The sequence below is a fragment of the Sceloporus occidentalis genome, unplaced genomic scaffold, assembly GCF_023333645.1.
Source record: "Sceloporus occidentalis isolate IW3139 unplaced genomic scaffold, rSceOcc1.0.p SCAF_164, whole genome shotgun sequence".
Taxonomy (NCBI): Eukaryota; Metazoa; Chordata; class Lepidosauria; order Squamata; family Phrynosomatidae; genus Sceloporus; species Sceloporus occidentalis.
The window spans coordinates 1,199,234-1,220,934 of NW_028317144.1; the positions used below are offsets into that span (position 1 = coordinate 1,199,234).

General features: G+C 39.5%; 1 protein-coding gene across 1 annotated transcript in view; it reads left to right on the forward strand.

Moving 5' to 3' along the window:
- LOC149279490 (general transcription factor IIF subunit 2) overlaps nucleotides 1-18,380 on the forward strand; it is a 76,277-nt gene extending 57,897 nt beyond the window's left edge. The window contains exons 8-9 of the mRNA XM_089501117.1: nucleotides 9,022-9,165; nucleotides 18,261-18,380. Coding sequence (XP_089357243.1) covers nucleotides 9,022-9,165; nucleotides 18,261-18,380 — 264 coding nt within the window. The remainder of the gene's footprint in view (nucleotides 1-9,021; nucleotides 9,166-18,260) is intronic.
- The last annotated feature ends 3,321 nt before the right edge of the window (nucleotides 18,381-21,701 follow it).

Below are 21,701 nucleotides of genomic sequence, written 5' to 3' on the forward strand. Positions count from 1 at the left end.
CCCCACAAGTTCTGTTCTGGATTTTTTGCAGGAAGGTTTTTCAGCGGGTCTCACAGTCTCGACGCTTAAGGGACAGGTTTCAGCCCTGAGTCATTTTCTCCTGTCGGAGTTGGCGTCCCAAGTTCTCGTCAGGCGTTTTTTTAAGGCTGCCATCATTCAACGGCCTCCCAGACGTTCGCATTTTCCCTCCTGGGATTTGTCATTGGTCCTCCAAGCACTCTGCTCTGAACCATTCGAACCTTTGGAAGAGGTATCTCTAAAATTTTTATCCCTCAAGACGGCTTTTTTGGTGGCCATTACCTCAGCGAGGAGGGTCAGTGAACTTCAAGCTCTTTCCGCGGCTCCAGAATTTACTATTTTCCACCAAGATAAAGTCGTCCTGTATGTTAAACCTTCTTTTTTGCCCAAGGTTATCTCTGAAGCTAATGTCAATCAGCCATTAATTTTGCCCTCTTTCTTCCCGTCTCCTTCAACTCCGGAAGAATCACTCTGGCACACTTTAGACGTCCACAGAGCTCTACGAATTTATATAGACCGCACTGCTTTTTTCCGCTCCATGGATCAATTGTTTGTTAATTATTTTGGTAGATCCACAGGCAATGCGGCCTCCAAGCACACGATATCTCGATGGCTTTCCGATACTATTCGCTTAACCTACTCTCTCAGTGGTCAGGTTCTTTCATCCCGCATTACTGCTCACTCCACCAGAGCTATGGCTACATCCTGGGCTGAAAGGTCTTCGGCATCTCCAGAAGAAATATGCAAAGCAGCTACTTGGTCTTCCTTTCACACGTTTATCAAGCATTACCGGCTAGACATCTTCTCCTCCTCTGATGCTGACTTCGGGCGTAAGGTGCTTCAGGCAGTTACCTCGTGACCGTTTTTTCCCCACCCAGGAGGGGTCATCTTGCTATATCCCCGTGGTACTGACACTACACGACGGGAAAAATAGTAATTTTACTTACCGTAAATTCTTTTTTCCTTAGTGTAGTGTCAGTACATATATCCCTCCCTGTGCATTTTTGTATTAAAATTATTTTTTGCAAGCTATCTTGTGTTTCTTGGTACTTTCTGAAGGTATGAGGGTTTCCGGGGCTCTTATAGGGAGGAGTAGGAGGGGTTAGGAGGTATCTTAACCTCTTCGGTTCTAGGTCCTTGTCCCAGGAAGAGCGACACCCCGTGGTACTGACACTACACTAAGGAAAAAAGAATTTACGGTAAGTAAAATTACTATTTTTTGTTCTAAGTGGATTAGTTCCTTTAATAGATTTCAGTCAATTTAAGAAAAATATATATATAATTGACTGCTCCTGTGAACTGGGAAGGTTGTGGGTGTTTGCAGGTAATGCTTGGCAGAGAGATGGCAAAAGGCGGTGGGAATTTGGAAGACAAAGATAAATTGAGGGAGGTTTGCCAGGCAACGGAGAGCGGGCTCGGAGGATTAAATGAATACATAATCTGTTCTGTGCACACCTGGAAATGTCACCATTTGGAACATTGATATATATATAATATATATAATTACACACACACACACTCATTCTATGGATAGTTACCAGCACGCTAGGTCTTTTTCCAATAAATACAGATTCCTCTTTTCCAGGTCAACGTTTCAGTCTATTTGACTGAAATTTATTTATTCATCAGGACACCATGTGTGTGTTATTGATAGTATGGCATAATGTATCTAAAAATTACCGACTGAAATTCAGTATTCTCAGAGGTAATCTTAATGTGTGTTAGGCTGGTCTTGCTTTACGTCCCATTTATATAGCACCAGCAGATTCCCTAGCACTAGTTAACCTAAATTCCGGACGCAAATCCTTTAGAATGGGGGGGGGCGACTGACAAACTTTATTCATAATGTCCCCCTAAAAGTAGACTGAAACCTTCCTTAGCTCTATTTATTTTTTCAGCAAATATCTGTTTTCGTGGCTTCAACACGCTGACAATCTCGAAACAATTGTTGTTTATGAAATAGTTATTAATATAACACCTTACATTTATCTGGCTTCAAAATCCCAGTAATGTTTCAGAAAATTCTCATATTTTTACTTGCAATGCTCCGCATTTCATTTCTTGCACGGCTTCGTGGACCTCTAGTTCTCAAGTCACTTCTACTGTCTTAAGTAAATATTGTAGGGTCACGTCTCCTACAAACATAACTTCCAGATATTTTAGACCCTTCTATAGACATTAGAGAGATATATAATGTGTGTTAAATTAAAACCAGAACACAAGCTGATGTTAAATTAAAATATATATATTTTTATCTGTTTTATTTTCTATATATTTTTTTTCTCACTGGCACTTGATGTGGCCCAAGCATACCTGGTACAGATGCTCTTTTCACCTGTCCTTGGGGTTAATACGATGCCTGTTCAATAATTAATATTTTTTATATATTCTACTAACCATTCAGCCCATTTTCTGATTTTGAAACGCTATTCCAAGTATTTTTCGAGTTGGCAGTAGTTCAGCCGCGCGGAACGCCGAGATGAATAAATACGGGCTCGAAGGTAGAAGATTTAGCAACAGTCTGTGAAGACACAGCTGTGACTATGTGCTGAGATTTAAAGGTGACATTGCACGTGATGTGGAAACATTTCATTTTCTTTGGAGAATGTTTCTTGTGATTTGCTCTTTGCTTTGATATCGAAGCTGGCTCCAGCTGTCTTAGGATGGATTGCCAAAAACGCTATGACTGCAAACATAAATATATATTTAAAACAAAAAATGGTATCATCTATAGTTTGTTTCAAACTAACTGCCAGCTATATAATGGTCATATTCGTCAGCTATAAAACCGCATCTGCTCTTTTTTGAGCTCTTTTTTTTTCTCCTTCTGTGCCAGTATTATTTTCAAACTGAGTATTCATTTTTTTCTGTCCTGCCATTGTAAAAGCGCTACAAAATCTCCCGGTGCTCTATAAATGAGTGCAATACCGTCATTGTTTACCTACTAAGCTTCGGCTAACAAGCAGCAATAAAGAAGAACTTGACTAGCATGTAAAATGTGATTAATCGTAATTATGTGGAGCAGTTCTTAGCTGTCATTATTGATATGGTAACCCTGTCGGTTATCCTTTCTGATGCAAATATAGGGGATTTTATATTCTAAAAACTGGTAAAACAGCAACATCCTGCTCCGTCTGTCCTCTAATACACAGAACTATTTATAGAGCTATGTATCGGTACTCCTATTTTTAAAGGGTTGTCCTAATTTATGTAAATAAATAAAAAAAATCTTACCTGGAATTCCCCGCACTGGAACTCTCCTCACTGACAGCCGGGGAAGGTCTGCGCGATGGACGCAGACAACTCCCGCCGCTAAACGCACCTCCTTCCGGCTGCAACGGAAGTTGTCTACGTGAATCGCGTAGAGCTCTACAGGCTGCCCCGGCTACACACTGGGGAGTCAGAAGCACCGGTAAGTTTGGGGGGGGGGCCATAAGACAGGAGGATCCAGGTCCCCTGCAGCACTGCGGGGGATCTGGATCTTAGTGTCTGATTATAAGATGACCCCGATTATAAGACGAGGGGTCTTTTTCAGAGCATTTGTTTATACAGTGGAAACCATTTTCTAGGCCCCACATAGGGTTAAAGATCGGTCTGGATCATTGGCCAGGAAATGTGTGGTCATTTTGCTAGCTGTTATAACAAATTAACTTTGTAGAGCATGAATAATTCACCAACACTAGCAAATGTATGTGACAGAAATTGCACATTTGTTATTCAAGAGATCGAGATTCAGTAAATAATTCTAAGAAGCTGCGATGAGGGACTGAATGAAAATAAGCATGGTGGTGAGTCACAGTCAGTGTTTTGGGTTTGGCATCAGCATGGACACCTGTTCTTAATTTAGTTTTGTTGATGTCTTTTTATTTTTTTTTATTTGTGTCTAATATTAAAGGAGCAGTCAACCCTCCCTTAATTAAAAAAATATATATAATTTGCATTCTTGTCCAAAAAAAGTTGCAGCACAATGCCTCGTCTACTCATCACTACGTTTTGGCACAAGTTTCCCTCCCTCAAGCGACCATTCATTGGCAAGAAATCACTCCTATGGAGATCAATGCAAGCGTGAGAGATGGGGATGTAAATAGTTGGGGAAGAAAAAGAGCATATGAATGCTTATATGCATTTGCATGGCAAAATCAAGGCAAAAATGTTAATTAAAAAGTGACTGCTATCATATGCATTAAAGTGTGTATGATGAGTGAAGATTGTCTAATTACATTATTGCACCTTCTGGTAACTGGCATGACTTTGGATTTGCCTTACGCCTGAGCTAGGACAAGGAACCCAGCCGTTCCCTTCTCGGTTGCCATCTTCACTATGAGGTGCCTGGATATGATGTGATATCACGTGTCCTGTCAAGCATTGATCTCCTTTTATGCCAAATCCGGGTGCTACAAATACACCACCGATAGGGCAACACTGGAGATTTGTTCGCTTCTACTTCACCACTGATGAGACTCCTCCATGCCATAAATGGAGTGTGGGGTCATAATAGGACGTTGAGGGGGACAGAGTTAATCTTATAAAATACATTTTAGAAACCTCTGAGAATGTTTGTCCCTCTGTGGGTTGAAGTAGGACAGCTGAAGTAATGGAGTTTGAGATGCACGAACACTAGTTGCAAAATATGAAACATTGAAGGAAATAAATAATGTGAGGAATATCCCCCAATTGATCCAGAAGAAGTAAAGCATGCATAGCATTTTCCAGGTGCCCCATCTAGTCTACTCAGTACCCATACTGCCCCATCTAGTCTACTCGGTACCCATACCGCCCTGGGCTGATACCGAAGGTGCCTGCCGTTCGAGAAGCTGAGTCAAGCCTCAAAGCACATGCACATAAACCAATATCTAACCCAAACAGCTGTTAAAACAAATTAATTTGCCTTAAAATGCAGGCGGGCAAATTGGCACAAGACAAAGTTCACTCAGTCAACCAACTGTTTGATACTGTTTAGGATTTAAACTTGCAAATTCCAATTATGCAGCGCTTTATATTATGTTCAGTCTTGCATTCACAATTGGCTTTCAGGCCTCCTCTCTGAACAGCATTAAGAGGATGATAAATTCCAGCCGCTTGGGAATGTGATTAGGTCCAGCAGGCCTCAAGTGTAACGTTTCTGAGAATGTTAAGAATGTCTTCAGGATCGAATTCTCTTTCGGTTCGGTAGATTTTGTAGGATTAATGAACATGTATGTACAATAAACATTTACATTAAAAACTACCTTTTTATTCGATGCTATAAAACATGTTTACGTGAAAGAAAAACACCACTGCATGGTAAATAATTGCCAGAAATAGGTGGTGATCCTACACAATCACATTTTGGGAAGTTTTTCCTTTTAATGCACTAGTTGTGTGAAAACAAAACAAAAAAAACCATTGGCATGGCTATGAAAACGTTTCCCTATTTAACCTATTCAGCCGAACACATCTCCTACTGGGCATTTAACTGGAGGGGCGTGGAAAGGGGCAAATGGATATTGTGCAATCTGCAGAAACCCCCCATGCATTTACAAAAAGAAAGGACAACATTAAATGTGAAGGGAGCGCACAGCTATCATATTATATGCATTAAAATGTATACAATGGCTGTAGTGTCCCTTTAAGTTTCTATTTTAATAGATTTTTAACCTGGTATGCACTGGGGCATAGACAGTGGATTATGCTTGAGTCATTATTAGCCCTTGTAGGAAGTTCTGATACTTCCTGTTGTGGCAGTTTAAAACAGGATGTGTCATCATGGCGTGTAGAACAGAAAATTATATATAAAAAAAAAACAAAAAAAAAAACCCACAATGCTTTATATGTTGTATATAAACGTAAGAATTGCGGCAGTGCAGAACATTCAGGTTTTGGTGACTGTATATTTAACAGGGTTTCGGGATGGTGCGCTGTATATTCAGGAGCATCCATGTTGATTGTTAATTACATATTAATTAAAAGAAAATCCCAGAAGTCTAGCTTCTGACTGCCTAATTGAAGGAGGCTCTGGAGCATAGGGTAGAACATCTCTAGCCCGGCGCTCAGAGAATTTAATTAGCCACAGCTTGCAAAACTGAGCTTTTGGGATTAACGTTACTTTTTTTTTTTATTGTATGTTGGCCCATAATTCTTGAAGGTGGTATCACAAATGAGAACGCCTACCTGAAGGCATCTTGAAAACGTGAAGGCAGCGCACTATTAACTGTAAGGAAAGCACAGTATTATTTTTTATTACTGTAATTACAGTTGATAGATCATTTTGCCTGTTCCAGCAACCAGCTATCTACTCTATTAGCCATATATCGGGGATTACAGTATGTTGCCTGTGTGTTGTTGGGGGGGGGGGGTGTAGAAGGAGTCCTCGCACATCATCATGCAATGAGCAGGTGGCAAGCTGAGCTGCAAGAATTACTATGGAAATAGTCTAAACCTTTGGTTAATATAATGCAAACTCATTTTCTTTCACTTCTGCGTTTTTCATACAAGCAGTTACTGGCTCATTTTCCAGTCCGCAATGAACATTATTAGGCTTAAATACACATTATTTGTATTGTGTTAATTTACACGGTGCTGGAACGTTGCAACGCTTGAATGTCGAAGATTTCCAACACCATGACAGGTTGAAATGCTTTTAGAGCCGTGTATTGTGTTATTCACCCAGTAGCCTTTTCTCTTTGCTGTAAATTCAGAGCCGCCTCTCTGAAGGAGAGATCTTTCATTTGAAAAACATGAAACTAAATTTTTTTTTTCTCATTAATGGGTTTAGCCCTGGCATCTTTCACAATACCTGCCCTTGAATAATTTTGTGATGAAGAAACAAATACAATAAATGGTGAATAACAGAATGTTCATCCAGGGAGATGCCACATGCGAACATAACAATGGAGCACAGCTAGCACCAAAGGCTTCTTTTAGCTTCCGCATACTCGCTGTTTGTCTGGCAGAGACACGATATATCAAAGGCATTTAAATTATAGAAACAGAATAGTCCAGCTAATTGTTTCAAAAATTATACTACTCCTCCTATCTCAGGGGTCAGTTTGTTGATGGGTGGCATCAGGGCCAGCCCGACAATGGAGCCAAGTGGGGCAACCGCTCCAGGCGGCACTTTTGAAGGGGCGGCACTTTGCCGCCCCAAGCCCCTGCTCGGCGCCCCCCTCTCTCTCTCCTCTGCGGCGAGTCTCCCTGTTCGGTCTCGGTGCCGGCTTGTAATGCTGAGTGCCGGAAGATTTCCGGCGCTCAGCATTACAAGCCGGCACCGAGACTGAACAGGGAGACTCGCCGCAGGACTGCTGAAAGGTAAGTACAAGGGGGGGGGCGGCAGGGGGGGGGGAGAGGAAGGGTAGATAATGGGGGTGGGAGAGGAAGGGTAAATAATGGGGGGGGCAGGGACGGAGGGAGAGGAAGGGTAGATAATGGGGGGGGGGGCGGCAGGGACGGAGGGAGAGGAAGGGTAGATAGGGCGGGGGGCGGCATTTTAAAATTCGCCCCAGGCGGCATTTTGCCTTGGGTCGGCCCTGGGTGGCATTGCCTTTACGCCGGAGCCCAGGCACCTGGATAAAATGCTTTGGGAGTCTGTAATCCACTGTAGATACCAAGCAGCTTGCCCAGAAAGTAATCCTGTTGCTTTTCTCAGTTTATTATTTGTTTTATATAGCACCATCATATTCCGTAGCGGTGTACAATGGCTAACTAATGATATTTTAAGAGTCCTCAATTTATTTTGTATTTCTCATAAAATCGAAGAAGAAATGGTTGCGTGGCAGGCTACATGATATCTAAGATGTGCTGCTGTGCAGACCAAAGCCAGACTGGCTCTGTGTGAGATTGTCTTAAGGCTGGCCTCTCACAAAAACAAAATATACATTAATCAATGGAACAAAACAAGCATTCTGTATTGAGGACATTTTATTTTAACTATGTACAGCGGCTTTTGAGACCTTCTTGAATAACATTTACCTTTACTACTACCCTTCTTTTTGTCCATTGAACCAGGGCTGATATTCAGCATCAGGTTTACAACACAGCGTCTTGTAGGAGCAAATTGGCTACATCGGTGTTTGTCCGTAATTCCGCTTACTGGTCATCTCTGTACCTACAAATTGATGCCTGTATAGAACCTAATGGGGTTTATTTACTAACAGAGTTGGAAGGGGAGTATGTGGGAGAGTTGGTGTTTCAGCTCCTCCACTTTACTATACATTTTGAAGGACCAACGCTAGCAAGTTCCTCCAGCAAGGAGGACAAAACTGGCCCTGTTTAATTGTTTGTGAGGAGCATTTGAAGACTCCCTACCAAGTTAACATTACACAGGGCCTCTCCAGCTCATCCTGCAGCAAGGGGTCTCTGCTTTCATATTCTACAGTGAAGTCAAGAATCTGAAACTTCTTTAGAACCTAGTCTTCATAATATACAAACTACCGCCTCTATTTCTGCAAGTATCATAAATCGCTACATAGTTTGTTGATAAAGCACATTCAACATCTGAAAAATACGATCTACTAGTTTAATATACTGTATGTTCCTCCGTGACAAAATACACTTCCTTTCAGGGAGCACCACCAGGTATAATTTCCATCTCCAAGGAATTGGGAAACCTTTTCACTGGAAGGAACAGTCATATGTGTTTTACATGGCCTTTCATTCACTGAAGTTGCTGTTGAGTCTACGTTTACTGTGTGTCACAATTTTTTTTTTCCAAAAAATTAAAATGAGATTGTCAGATGCATTTCTGTAACTGTTGTTGAGATGACTTTTTAAAGAACTTTCATAAACTATACATTGTGTTGGGCCAGTTAAGCCCTTCTTGCAAGAGAAGCTCAATGGGGATGAACCTCTCATAATGCATGTTTAAATGTTGAGGGTTAAGTGTTCGCCAAACCTTCCTGGTTTGATGAATTCATGTCTTTCGAAAAACATGGTACTTATCTGCATGGATTTATTTAAGTGAATGCTTTTCAGGTTTTGGATGAGATAATTTCTGATGTAATAGACAATGTATATTTTTATATCCAGATTGAGTATGAAAAGAAGAAAAAAGATGATGGAAAACGCGCTCGTGCAGATAAGCAACAGGTTTTGGATATGCTGTTTTCTGCATTTGAAAAGCATCAGTACTACAACATTAAAGATCTGGTGGATATCACGAAGCAGCCTGTGGTGAGTAACGGTACAGAAAGTGGCTTTGAGAATTGCACCTAGAAAATGGTATCCATTTATTGGGTGTACATTCCTTTTTTGCCAAACTGCATTAGCATGTAGCCTGTGAGCTATAGATTCCGTAATTCCAGACATTAATGGATTTTATGCAATCTAGTACACTTATAGAAGGACAAATAGATATGCAAAGTTAAGAGTGTGAAGGGGGAGAATTAACATAGAATCAAAATCTGAATTCATCTTAATGTCTTCTATAAGACTATGTGAATTTAAATCATGGTCACTGATCGGCGTACCTGGGAACTCTCCCGGTTTGACCCGGAGATTGCCAGGTGAGTGCTGCTCCTCCATTTCTCCAGGTCAAGACCCGAATTCTCCGGGTCGTGGGGTCCTGACACGTCCCCCTCCCCACCCATTTTTTCCTTTACATGGGGGTGTTCCCCTCGACGTCAGCGGGACCGCCCGCCGACGTCGATGTGCAGCCCTGGCCGCGTCCCGCAAGGGAAGGCTCAGAGAAGTTCCCAGGTATGTTGATCAGGAAACGCAGATGCCTCTCTGCTAATTAGTAGAACAATACCAAAACAAATTTTGCTTAAAATTATACCATATAAAAAAACATACCATAGGTGCCACAGCTGAACAATGGCAGCAGTATCTCCTGGTCACAGTCATATACCCCACCTACTAACTATTGGCTTAAGGGGTCTGGTGCCTGTGATTTTTCTTATTGTTTGCTTGTAGTGGTAGGTCTAAGGGGTTGAGTTTTTGTTTTTCTCAATATTTTCTTCATATTTTGGAAGGGGGAGAAACTAAGGGGTGCAAATGGGTTATTGGGGGGCTTCCACTGTTTTTTTCACATTTCTATTGTTTGTAGTAAATGCTTTTTTTTTTTTTTTCTCACTATGAAGCAGAAGAGCAGGCAAACTTACGTTAATGTTTTGCGTGGGCTTTCCCATTTGTTTTCTGTAAATCCAGTGTTGTCTACAGTTGAGTGTCACCTTTCCTAGCCGAACTTTGAATGCTAAGGGTTGGTACTACCCTGAGCTGAGGTGTCACAGTTCTGTATAGGAAGCCAGGTTATTGTTGCCAATACAGTTTCATTTTTCTATTTTCGGGACAATCTGTGGCTTATATAAAGACTTTATTAATACTGCGTTATGTTATGTGTCAATATATTTTTAATTGTCCTACAGAAAAATTACTGTGATCAACAACAAGTATAACGGGATCATAGGGTTACAGTCGGTATTACTTCTTCTCGTCCTATTTCTGTCACACACATCTTTCAGGTTTTGAGATCTCCGTCATTTGTGTAGTGGACACCCCTCGTAATTGTTTCAACCACACTCATTGTTAACAGGTGTATAAAATCAGCACATAGACGTAGCCAATCATTGGCAGGAGAATGGGTCCTACTGAAGAGCTCAGTAACTTGTAACGTGGCATTATCGTAGGATAACACCTTTGCTACCAGTCAGTCTGTGAAATGTCTGCCCTGCTAGGTTTGTCCGGGTCCACTGTTAAGCGTTAATATGTGAGCTGAAATCACCTAAGACTAACGGCTCAGCCACAAAGTGCTAGACCATGCACACCAACAGAGCATGGAGGCCAAGTGCTGAAGCGTGTAAATATCCATCCATATATATCATGTCCAGCAGGAGTGGTGTAAAGCAAACCGATCATTGGTGGAGGAGGGATAATGGTCTGTGCCCCTTAGTTCCAGTGAAGTGTAATGTTAATGCTACAACATACAAAGACATTGTAGACAATTGTATTTGTTACATTTTGTGGCACCAATTTGCGGAAGACCCTTTCCTCTAACAGCATGACTGCAAGGTCCATAAATACATGGTTTGAAAATTTGAATTTGGAGGCTCTTGACTGGACCACACAGAGCCCTGACTGTAACCCCATTGAACACCTTTCGGATGAATTAAAACGCTGATTGAACACTTTTTGTTCTACATCAGTGCCTGACTTCACAAATGCCCATTTGGCTGAATATGGCCTTAGTGACAATGCCTGGTTTTTTTTTTTACTTTATTTTGCACTCTTCCTTTTTAGCTGTAATTTTCTCATTTACTGTACCCACACAAGTTATATAATTTTTTACAGGACAAGTAAAGGGCTTTTATTAGATACATTTATTTTGATAACATCATCAAATTTACCATACAAAAATATAAAACTACGGTAAAGAATTGAAAAAAAAAAAACACTAATGAAAACGCCAATGAAAAAACAGCTAAACCGATTCTATTAGTCTTGAGTTTAGAAATACCCTTGTTGTTTTGCAAGTTATAGGGCAATAAAAACAAGTACCATATTGCTATTTCAAATATATTACATCTATATCGGTGATTAAAAGAGAGCTTAAGAGCTTTAACATGAACATGTTTTTATACAGTTCTAAAATGTAGGTATTATGTGTGAGTTTTTACTGTGTACCTGCATTTATTGTTTTTCTACGCATTTTTCTCTGTTTTTCCCCTTCTGTCATTCTCTGGGTGTGTGCGTGACATACATTACTTGCAGGCTTTGATTTGTATTCAGCTGAGAGGTATACTCTTGTGTTCATTTCTGCAGATATTTCAGCATATAGGGTATTTGTGATGGAAAATCTCTAGGGCCATCAAATCCAAATGCCATTTTTCTGTCTCTTATGTAGCACTCTGCTTTTTTCCCCACAAATGGCAAAAATGCACAATTCTGGCTTTCAGAAAGTGAATGTGATGTTACATTGCAGTGATATCATTAACCACCTGTAAAAATGAAATTTAGGTACTGCATGTCATGGCAGGTTAAAGGGGCATTTTTGCAGTTTTTTGGGGGAAAGCTGCGTAGTTCAGGTCATTTGTCAAAGTTTACATTACCTAATAAACACTATCAAAGCCACAATAGATTTGATTGGCAGTTTTAACCTTGCTTATAAAGTGGTTCATTAAATTAAAAGGTCATTGGTAACACAGATGGATCTATTACTGATTAATGCCACTCACGCACTATCCTTAAAACTTGTATTGTTCATGGCCCTTGAAGACAAGACTAAAGAGAATGGAGTATTGTTCATAGTTCATTATAAACAAGATTTTTTTTTGTGCTGCTGCTTCATTTGAACCATACCCTGATGTTCAGCAAAGGAGTGGAGGAAGGGCCATGAATTGCACCATAGACACAGATCTTGGCTAAAACTGGGAGAACACAAATGAGTGAGCTGTTATAATTCATATCTTAAATTGAATGGGGTAGATCTCTGGGGGGCATTTGAAAATGCGACTTTGAGAATGCGAGAATGCTGGATCACCCGTGATACTATTGCTCCGCTATTTTTCCTATGTTAAAAGAATTACTTTTTTACAGTGCGAACACAAAAACCACCTCTTGTACACTACTAGAGAAATCCAAACGAGAGCCTCCTACCTTATCTCATATAGCATATAAGAAACACTATCTTTTTTTATATAGAGCCAGCAATTTCCACAGCATTTATTGCAATACATTCAATACATGACAAAACTAGAATTGACAGTCTAAGACAAACTGTCACATTAGGATAAGAGGACCCTGTTCACAAGCTTGCAATATAGATGACTCCACATTTTATTGTCTCAGCTGAACAAAAAGAAACGTGTACAGCAAGAGAAACAAAGACGTCACACTTACTGGTGTCTAAATTGTAAGCTCTTGAGCACGGTCCAAAATGTTGCTCCACGTTCAAAATTCCAAAATGTTGTTGATCTACGTTCGCTTTCTGCACCCAAACGGTGTCCCTGAGGCGTCAACATCCGCCATACACGGCAGACGCCCGTTTTTAAAGAGTTTAGGAGGCAATCAATGATAGACTCCTAAACTTCAGTGGTGTCCCTGAAGTGCCTCGATAGCGAGGCATTCAGCAACGCCGAACTCCCACCCCAGTTGAAGTAGAAAAAGTTTCGATGATGGAAACATCTGCATTTAAGTAATTATATGGTGTCTGTTGAAAAAATAGCATGTTAAAATGATAAGTTTTAGTCAGATTTTCTAGATAATCAACACCCATGACTAGAAATCTGTAGAGAGGTATAAAATCAATTAATGCACGTTAACTCTTTCATTGCTATATTTTAAATTTAATGTCAACACTGCAGTACCATATGAAATAGTGTAGTTTATGTAGTGCAAATGTATATAATTTAATGTAATTACTCATAATAAGATTATAATGGTAAAAAAAATGGATTAGAAAAATAAGCCTTGCAATGCTGGCACTTAAATATTAATGTATTATGGTAATTTCTGAGATACATTTAATTACTACCTACATTTGTAGGCAAAATAGTTGAAACCTATACACGATGATAATGTATAGGGTTTTAGACATCTTTGTAACTGTTGCCTTGTATGAGTTTAACTGTAATTTTCTCATTTAGTGTACCCATTAGATACCATTATTTTGATCATATCTATTTTACTAAATAATAAAAATGAAATATAGTGAAAAAAATTGGGGGGGGGAAGCCTCCTTTTATCACTTTCATTTGAAAAACCTTTAAAATATATCCGAAAGCTAATGAAAACAATTGATAGATTCTAATTTGTCTTTTTTTTTTTTGCAATAGGGCAAACCATGATTGCCTCCTAAGCTCTTTTAAATCAGGCGTTTGCCGCCATATTGTATATACTGGGTATGGACGCTCCAGCGACGGATCACACAGGGTCCCTGGAGCAGATTTCGGTGTTGCTATGAATGCCTCGACATCAAGGCATTCACAAACCATTTAAGCATCGAAAGCTACCCTTGGTCACTTTCTAAGTCTATTAAATGCTCTGACGTACCAGGCACATCGTGGGTCGTTAACTGACTGTTTGTTCGTGACATGCCTGTCGCGTTAAGGAGGTAAAAATCCACAAGAATAATTTTATAGAAATAGCAGAGAATGTTTGTAAATCAAACCAAGTAAATACGCATTCTTCTTGTAAAGGCCTTACTTGGTTAAATAAATTGCAGTCAATAGGTCACAAAGTCACATAAAAAGTCTCTGTGAAGACATACCCCCTAGCCCCGTCTCCAATGACACCTAAACCAAGAGTGCCCCCTTTTGGCTGTTTTTATTTTGGAAGGAGAAGTGACCATAAATCAGTGGCCCAAAATATTCAACTCAAATCCACTACCATCACTTCGAGAATCATTTTGTTTTGGTGACCCTCGTTTTATGGCATGACCTTGCACCGCCTTTTTGGTCTGACGGTTTTGCAACTTCAACACCTTAATTACATAACCCCCAGAACAGAGAATTGCTTTGTGGCCAAATGTCTGTGCCCACCCCGCCCCTGCCAATTATCACCCCAGCATATCTCTAATATAACTTAATATTACCGTAATATAGAATAACATGGAACCTCTCGCCTTTCACCAAGTGCTTCGGAATATTGAGCTGTTTCTATGAATATAAATCCCAGGAAATGCACAAGTAACTGCATTTGCAATAGTAAAACAAGTCCATTTTAGACAATCAGTGGGTCTTTTCCTGAGACACAAAGTGCTACTTAAAGTAATCTAAAAAGGGTGTAATTTACTTCAATGTTGTATTCATTTTTATTTCGTGTTCCGAAATGAATTTCCCTTTTATAATCTACAAATGCATCCATTTAACTTGGCTCAGGCACCATATTGCTGTTCTAAAATACATAACAATATTAGCAATATATTTCTCTTTTGTTATGAAACAAGTTATTCCTTACATCTGGGAAATGTAGACTTAACCAAGACATATGGGTATCCATCGACAAAAATTAACTGGATAAGCAAAGTGTCCTACGCCAGCTCATAGACTTTTTACCATTTACTATTCTTGGATTCTCTTATTAGGCAGCTTCTGTTCTGTTTGGAGACAATCCCTTTAGCCTTTTATCCCCTCCCTGCGGGATACATTTTTGACATTTCCACCGTCTCCTCACATAGTAATTTTATCAAATTGTTTTTGGGTTATTCTTATAAAAATGCCTTTCTCTCCTTTGTTCTTCTTTCTATGACTAACGTCTGAACACTATGAGGGTTCTTAATTGGAACTGGTTATAGCCTGTGGTAGTCCAAGTTAAAGATGCAGTACCCTGCTGCATTAAACACTTGTAACTAAATGCAGCATTAGAATTCCTAGTATTGTTAAATGCATCAGAAATAATTCATTAATCGGGTAAATTGTATATAAAATACAATTTACAATAGTATATTTAAAAATGTATGCCAGGGACGCTTGTCGTGTGACACAAGCTGATATGTTGCCATAGAAACATCATTTTTCTGTGGTGTTTTTAGATTATTAAACCTTTGGAGGAAAGAGAATATGTTGACCAGTTTTCTAATGTTTATCTGTTTACCGTACTAGACAGGGCAATTATTATTTTGCCTAAATGGAACCGTACAATTAAACTGCTTTATTTGATATAGCCATGTATATACAGGGCTATATCTATATATTGGTATTTTCTACTAATGTTTTCCTTTATGTGTATCTAATGTTCATAAATCCTCTTATCGGATGAAAATAGTCGTTAATATTTATCTTTGCTAGAAACCTATTCATGTATTATGATCTATTAGGGAAAATATACATGGACACAAAGTCCTCTGTTTAAAGGAGCCATTCTGGTTAATATTCTTGTCCCTCCTGATAATTTGTGCTAATATCTTCAAGTGCCTTGAATCGAATACATATTAAAGATGCATTCCCACCTCTTACAACAATGTCTTCTTGCCTCTGAAGCAGATCTCTGTTCTGAAAAACCTAGACAAATAGATACCTTAGGTAAGGAGGGCCGTGTATTAATATTTATTCTAAGACACAATCTTGGTGAACAGATGTATATCTTACTTCAGTATACAGAATGGTACATTAATCACATTTTTACCCTGAAACAGCTAGAATGATAAAGTAGCCTACAGACCGTTTCTTGCATTACTCTAGAATGTATAGTCTAAAATGAGTCGTGTGTGTTAGTAGGTAGCCGTTTTTCTGGCATATCCTCTGTGTTTACGCTGATGTTTGCTGCTGTTAAGCACTGCAGAACTTGTTAATGCTCTAGATAACTGATGATGGTAATAATGACAGTCTAGACATGCTTTTCTCATGTAATCGACTCGTCCTGGCAGACAGATAAACCACCAGATTACCCTTTATTTCGTTTCGATAAGCAGCCCTCTGGAGTTCCCAATTCACACAGTGTTCATGTTGTAAAGGAACGGCATGTTGGTGTCTGTGCACATTTATATTTAAACATTACAGATGTTTTGTTGTATTAAATGATCTTTTTTTAGTGATGTTCTGACTGTGGTTGTTCCCATGGCAACTTGGATCTTGGGAAGATTAACTTGCATTTGGTTTCACATGATGTTAGTATGTTGGATACCTGCCTTCTCTTTCTCTGCAGCAATTCCTAAGATATAACCCTCTAAGCACCGGAATAATGAGAAATCCATTGGTACCGGTACTAGAGGAGTTAATACCCAATTTTGCTTACTGAAATGCAAATTTGAAAAGATGGAGAATCTCGAACAATTACATGCAGACCAAGAATTATAAACCAAGAAACTGTAGATTTTGTTCTTCCTTCTTGTCAGCAGTGATGGTGTATGATATTTCCCTAAGTTATTTTTACCTGAATTTCTATCTGCTGGTGGAGATTCCTTTAATTATTAGTTCATAATATAAAAGTGCCTCTGATTGGCATACCTGTGAACCTCCAAAACTATTTTGGCCGTGTTTTTTGCTTCCCAGTAATGATTGTGGATGTTGGTTCAAGGCCCCAGGTGGACCAGTTAGTGATACTCAATTGGTTGCATCCTTGTGTCCTTTTTAGGATTAAAGATGATTTGCCTTGTGTTTGCTAGAGTGGTCTAGAGAAAGGTCTATATCCTTCAGAAAAATAACCAAGAAGGCTTGGCAGACCCTAAGAAATAATGTAAAATGACATGTATGGATTACGGCTGTCGGGAATTTGACACCTTCATCAATACATTGTGTTGGGCATTGTATAAATCCTCTGCACACTGATGAATGCTACCAAGGTCCTCTGCCCAAGGGTCTATTGGCAAACTCATGCACTCCAGCAAAACTTTCTATAGCATCACAGAACTTGTTGCACGTGACCGCATGCATTACATACATTTTAGGAACAGATTATTGCGTGTACTTAATCATTTGTGAAGGATTTATTGTTCTTGTCCTTTTGTTTAGTCATATAAACATAGAATTGAATGGCAGATAAGAACCATTCACCCTACCTAGTCTGTCCATTTTTCCTGACACCAGTCCTTGTCTTGTTTTAGATACAGCATAGTTTTTGGTCTAACCCATGTATGTTTAAATTCCCTCACTGAATGTCAATATGTTGTGTGTATTACCAAGGACGGTGTTGCTAATATGGTAAGTAGACTGCTGGAGTATTTGTGTAATGTGGTTGGATACTGACATCTGCTGGGATTCGGCAGAATATCAGCTCCACGTTTAATGCAGAAAAGTCTGATACATCTTCAGCACCACATTAATGGAATCCTGTATCCCCAAATCCTGTATTAAATTAAATGATGGTGTTTACAGATTACGATAATATCTGTTCTAGAACACCTGCCTTATGTGTGTCCCGTGGGAACAGTAACCTTAACTGTCCTCTGGATCTGCATAATTATTCCCCCCCCTTTTGACGTTTGACCATGAACATAATGTAATTAAAAATTATTTTAGTCTAAGGGAGTGTAGAGTAAGGTGCAAGAGACTACTCTATAAGAAAATGCCAAGAAAAACTTTGTCACCAACTTAATTTCAAACATATTTAGCATAGTAATACAGCGCCAGTAGAATACCGGTTAAATGTCTCTAATTCCCCATGCATTCATTATACAGGGCTAGCTCATTTTTGGGTTTCATCAGGTTTTGGCCTTATTACATATTTGAGTGAGGAGAAAAGGCTTAAATCAGCATCTCTATCTTACAAATCACATCCAGGTTCCCATTTTTTGTCGAATATATTTAGAATTGACTGTTATAGAATAATTTCTTTTTTTCACACTAATGAAAATGTTGAATTTTGACATTACTTTTTTTTTCCCTCTCCATTAGACATACCTTAAAGAAATCTTACGAGACATCGGCATTTATAATGTCAAAGGAACGCACAAGAACACATGGGAGCTGAAACCGGAATACAGGCATTACCAAGGAGATGATAAAAGTGACTAGCGGTAATGAGCTGGAACCGATCAGGGTCTGTGCTTCGCTGGCTGTGCCGTACAGTGAAGATGGACCTCTAATATTCCCTTTTGTCTGCTCCAAAGCCACAGAAACTCTGTGAGCAAGACACGGCTTTAGAGCAATATAAAACATAACAAGCCCTCTTTGCTAAATATCATTATTTCTATGTACACTGTATTTTGCATTTGTCGGCAGGGAGTATTTTTGATAAATTGTATACAATTTTAGGAGGCAAATATGTTCTTGAACCCTAGTATACTGGGCTAGGTCATTTCTCATTTTAACCCCCCCCCCTTTTTTTTTTCCTTTTCAAGACTGCAGTAAGGTGTCTTCTGGGCCCTTACCGTGTGTTTTTAAAGGAGCAATCTGTTGAGTGTCATATACCAAGCACAGTATTTAATTATTTTGACAACTTCTCCAGCACTGAGCTCAGGATTTCCATTGACCATTAATGATACGCAAGGAACATAAATCTCTGTTCCGGCATTTGTAGAAATGTTGGTGTCCGATTGCTAAGAGATTTATAATATCTGGAATGGTGCAAGAAGCCTTATTTATGTCCACACGTGCTGTATAAACCAGTTTCTGACATGGTGTGCAAGCTCAAAGTATGTATGTTTTTAGTATACTACAACACCATGAGCCTGGCTGGTGGCGACATCATGCATTTTCTTGGAATAACAAATGTGACACTTGAGCAAATGTATCTTTCTTCAGGAACTTGACTTTTATTGCTTTAATGGGAGATCCTTAGGAATTTTAGTTATTACAGTAAAATAAAGCTGAATCAAGTTTCATGGACTTGCCATATAATTCGTTTTCTGTTAATAAAGTTTTTTAAGGTTTTTAAATTGTTTCTATTCATCACTAGATAAACAACTCCCATCATTATAAAAAAAAAAAAAAAGTTATAATGGATTAATAACTAAAATGCTATGAGGTTATTTTTTACAGGTATGTTTTTGTGCGGCGTTTTAATTGTGGCTGTAATAAATATTGGAAACATCCCGCTCATTGAACAGGCAAAGGATTGTGTAAAATTAGGGAAGGACGGCTGTAACATTGATCCCTGCTAACGCCATACCAAGTGTTTACGTTATTGGACATTTAGGATTCTCCCCCAATACTGAATCCATTTTAATCTTAAAAGAACAAAACACACTTAACACAGTCCATTAACAGAGCAAAAGCTAAATATTGACCAAGCATGACACAAAATAAAGCCAACAAAAAGAAGCCAACATACATTGAGTTTTATTTAATGTGCCCTGACAACTCCATACATGGATCAAAACATAGGTTTTCTTACAATGCCATTATTTGGTATCATGTTATGTTAAATATATTTAACTGTCCTCATTGCTATTATTGTATTGTGGTCAGTGTGTTCTTTTGATATTCTGTTGATGGGGTTCATGGAGCCTTCTCCTCTGCTGGCTGCACCTCCACACCTTTATTTTCATTATTTTGAATTTTTTTAATGTATGAGCCAGTTTTAATTTTAAGCAGCAACTGGGGTGCTTATCGGTCTGAAGGCAAGTTATAGTTTTTAGAGAGCAAGATATAGTACAGGGTCATCCAACATGCCGCCCAAATGACATCTGCAGAGGTAACTGACTTACCGCTTTACCTCAGAGTTGAGTGGGGTCACTTAAAGGTTCCATTGGTGACCCTGAGGGGGTAGTTCGGCAGCTGAATCAGATGGGCTGAGGCTTTGCAAGTCATGTGTGTCTGTGCATGTTGGCGAATGTCTGTGTGTCAGTATGTGTTTTTGGGTTTGTCTGGTTGTGCTAGTTTGATTATCTGGTTATGCTGGTGTTTGTTGGTGTGAGTGCATCTTCAGAGGTCAGGCTCTGGATCCACTTTTGGCTCTGACTGCATCTGCTGGAACCTACTGGCCACAGAGAGCATCGTCATCAGGCACTTTTGCCTGCATGATCATCAGGGGGATGGGTTTTGATACAAAGTAGCCAACCACCGTCGGGCCAAAGATCAGGGACAGGTTCTCAGCCCTTGTATCGTTTTTATCAATGATAGTAGCAGCAACTTTCATCAATTGGGAATATCCTCCATGACATTCTCTGGTATTTGTGTGAGTTTTCATTCATTCATACTGCATATTATTGTGTATTTTACTACTGTAGGACTGATGCACACATAATGCACGTTACTGTGAGTTGAAATTAATCCTGTATTCACATGCATTGCACCACTAAAAGGCCATATTTTCCCACTGCAGAAAAAAACCTGGACTCCCCTGATGTGTACTATTCAATAGAATATAAAAGGCACCAAAGCAATATTTCATAACACTGCATGACCACATTGTACATCATATATACTTTGTTGTTCAAGCACATAGACATAATGTTCCACCTTGGAACTGAAATTTCTGCCATGCTATATCGGCCCTGGTCCACTAAGTGTAAAGTGGAAGTGTTTAGGAGGAACAGCCCACCCACAAAGCAATAGATCATGCACACAAAGTGGGGCAGCCAAGTGCATAAATATCACTTGCCCTCTTTAGCATCACTCACTACCGAATTACAAACTGCCTCTGGAACCAACTTCAGCACAAGCAAAGTGTGGCAGGAGCTTCATGAAATGGATTTCCATGACCGAGCAGCGGCACACAAGCCAAAAAGCATGATGCTCAAAGCCAAGCTTCATCTGAAGTGGTGTAAAGCACACCGCCACTGGACTTTGGAGCAGTGGAAATGTTCTGTGGAGTGATGAATCACATTTCACTATCTGAAAGAATGCTACCTTATGGGATGCATAGCGCCTCCTGTAAAGTTTGGTGGTGGAGGATAATGGTTAGGTTGTTCTTCATGGTTCGGGCTCCTTAGTTCCAATGAGGTGTAATGTTAATTCTACAGCATACAGAGACATTGTAGACAACTCTATGCTTCCAACTTTGCGGGAACAGTTTGGGGGAGGCCCTTTCCTGTAACAGCATGGCTGTAACCCAGTGCACAAAGAAAAGTCCCTAAAGACATGGTTAAATGAGTTTGGTGTGGAAAAACTTGACTTCCTGCAGAGAGACCTGACCTTAACCCAATCAAACACCTTTAGGATGAATTGGAGCAGGCCGCCTTGTCCAACATCAGTGCCTGACCTCACAAATGCTGTTTTGGCACAAATTCCCACAGACAAATTCCAAAATATTATGTAAAGCCTTCCCACATACTTTGGTCATATAGTGTGTATTAAACAAAGATTGCTGCCCAATGTCCAATAATGCAGTATTAGCACATTTTTTGTACTTACTTTTCTATTTGCATTAGTATTGTACCATCATACTACCAT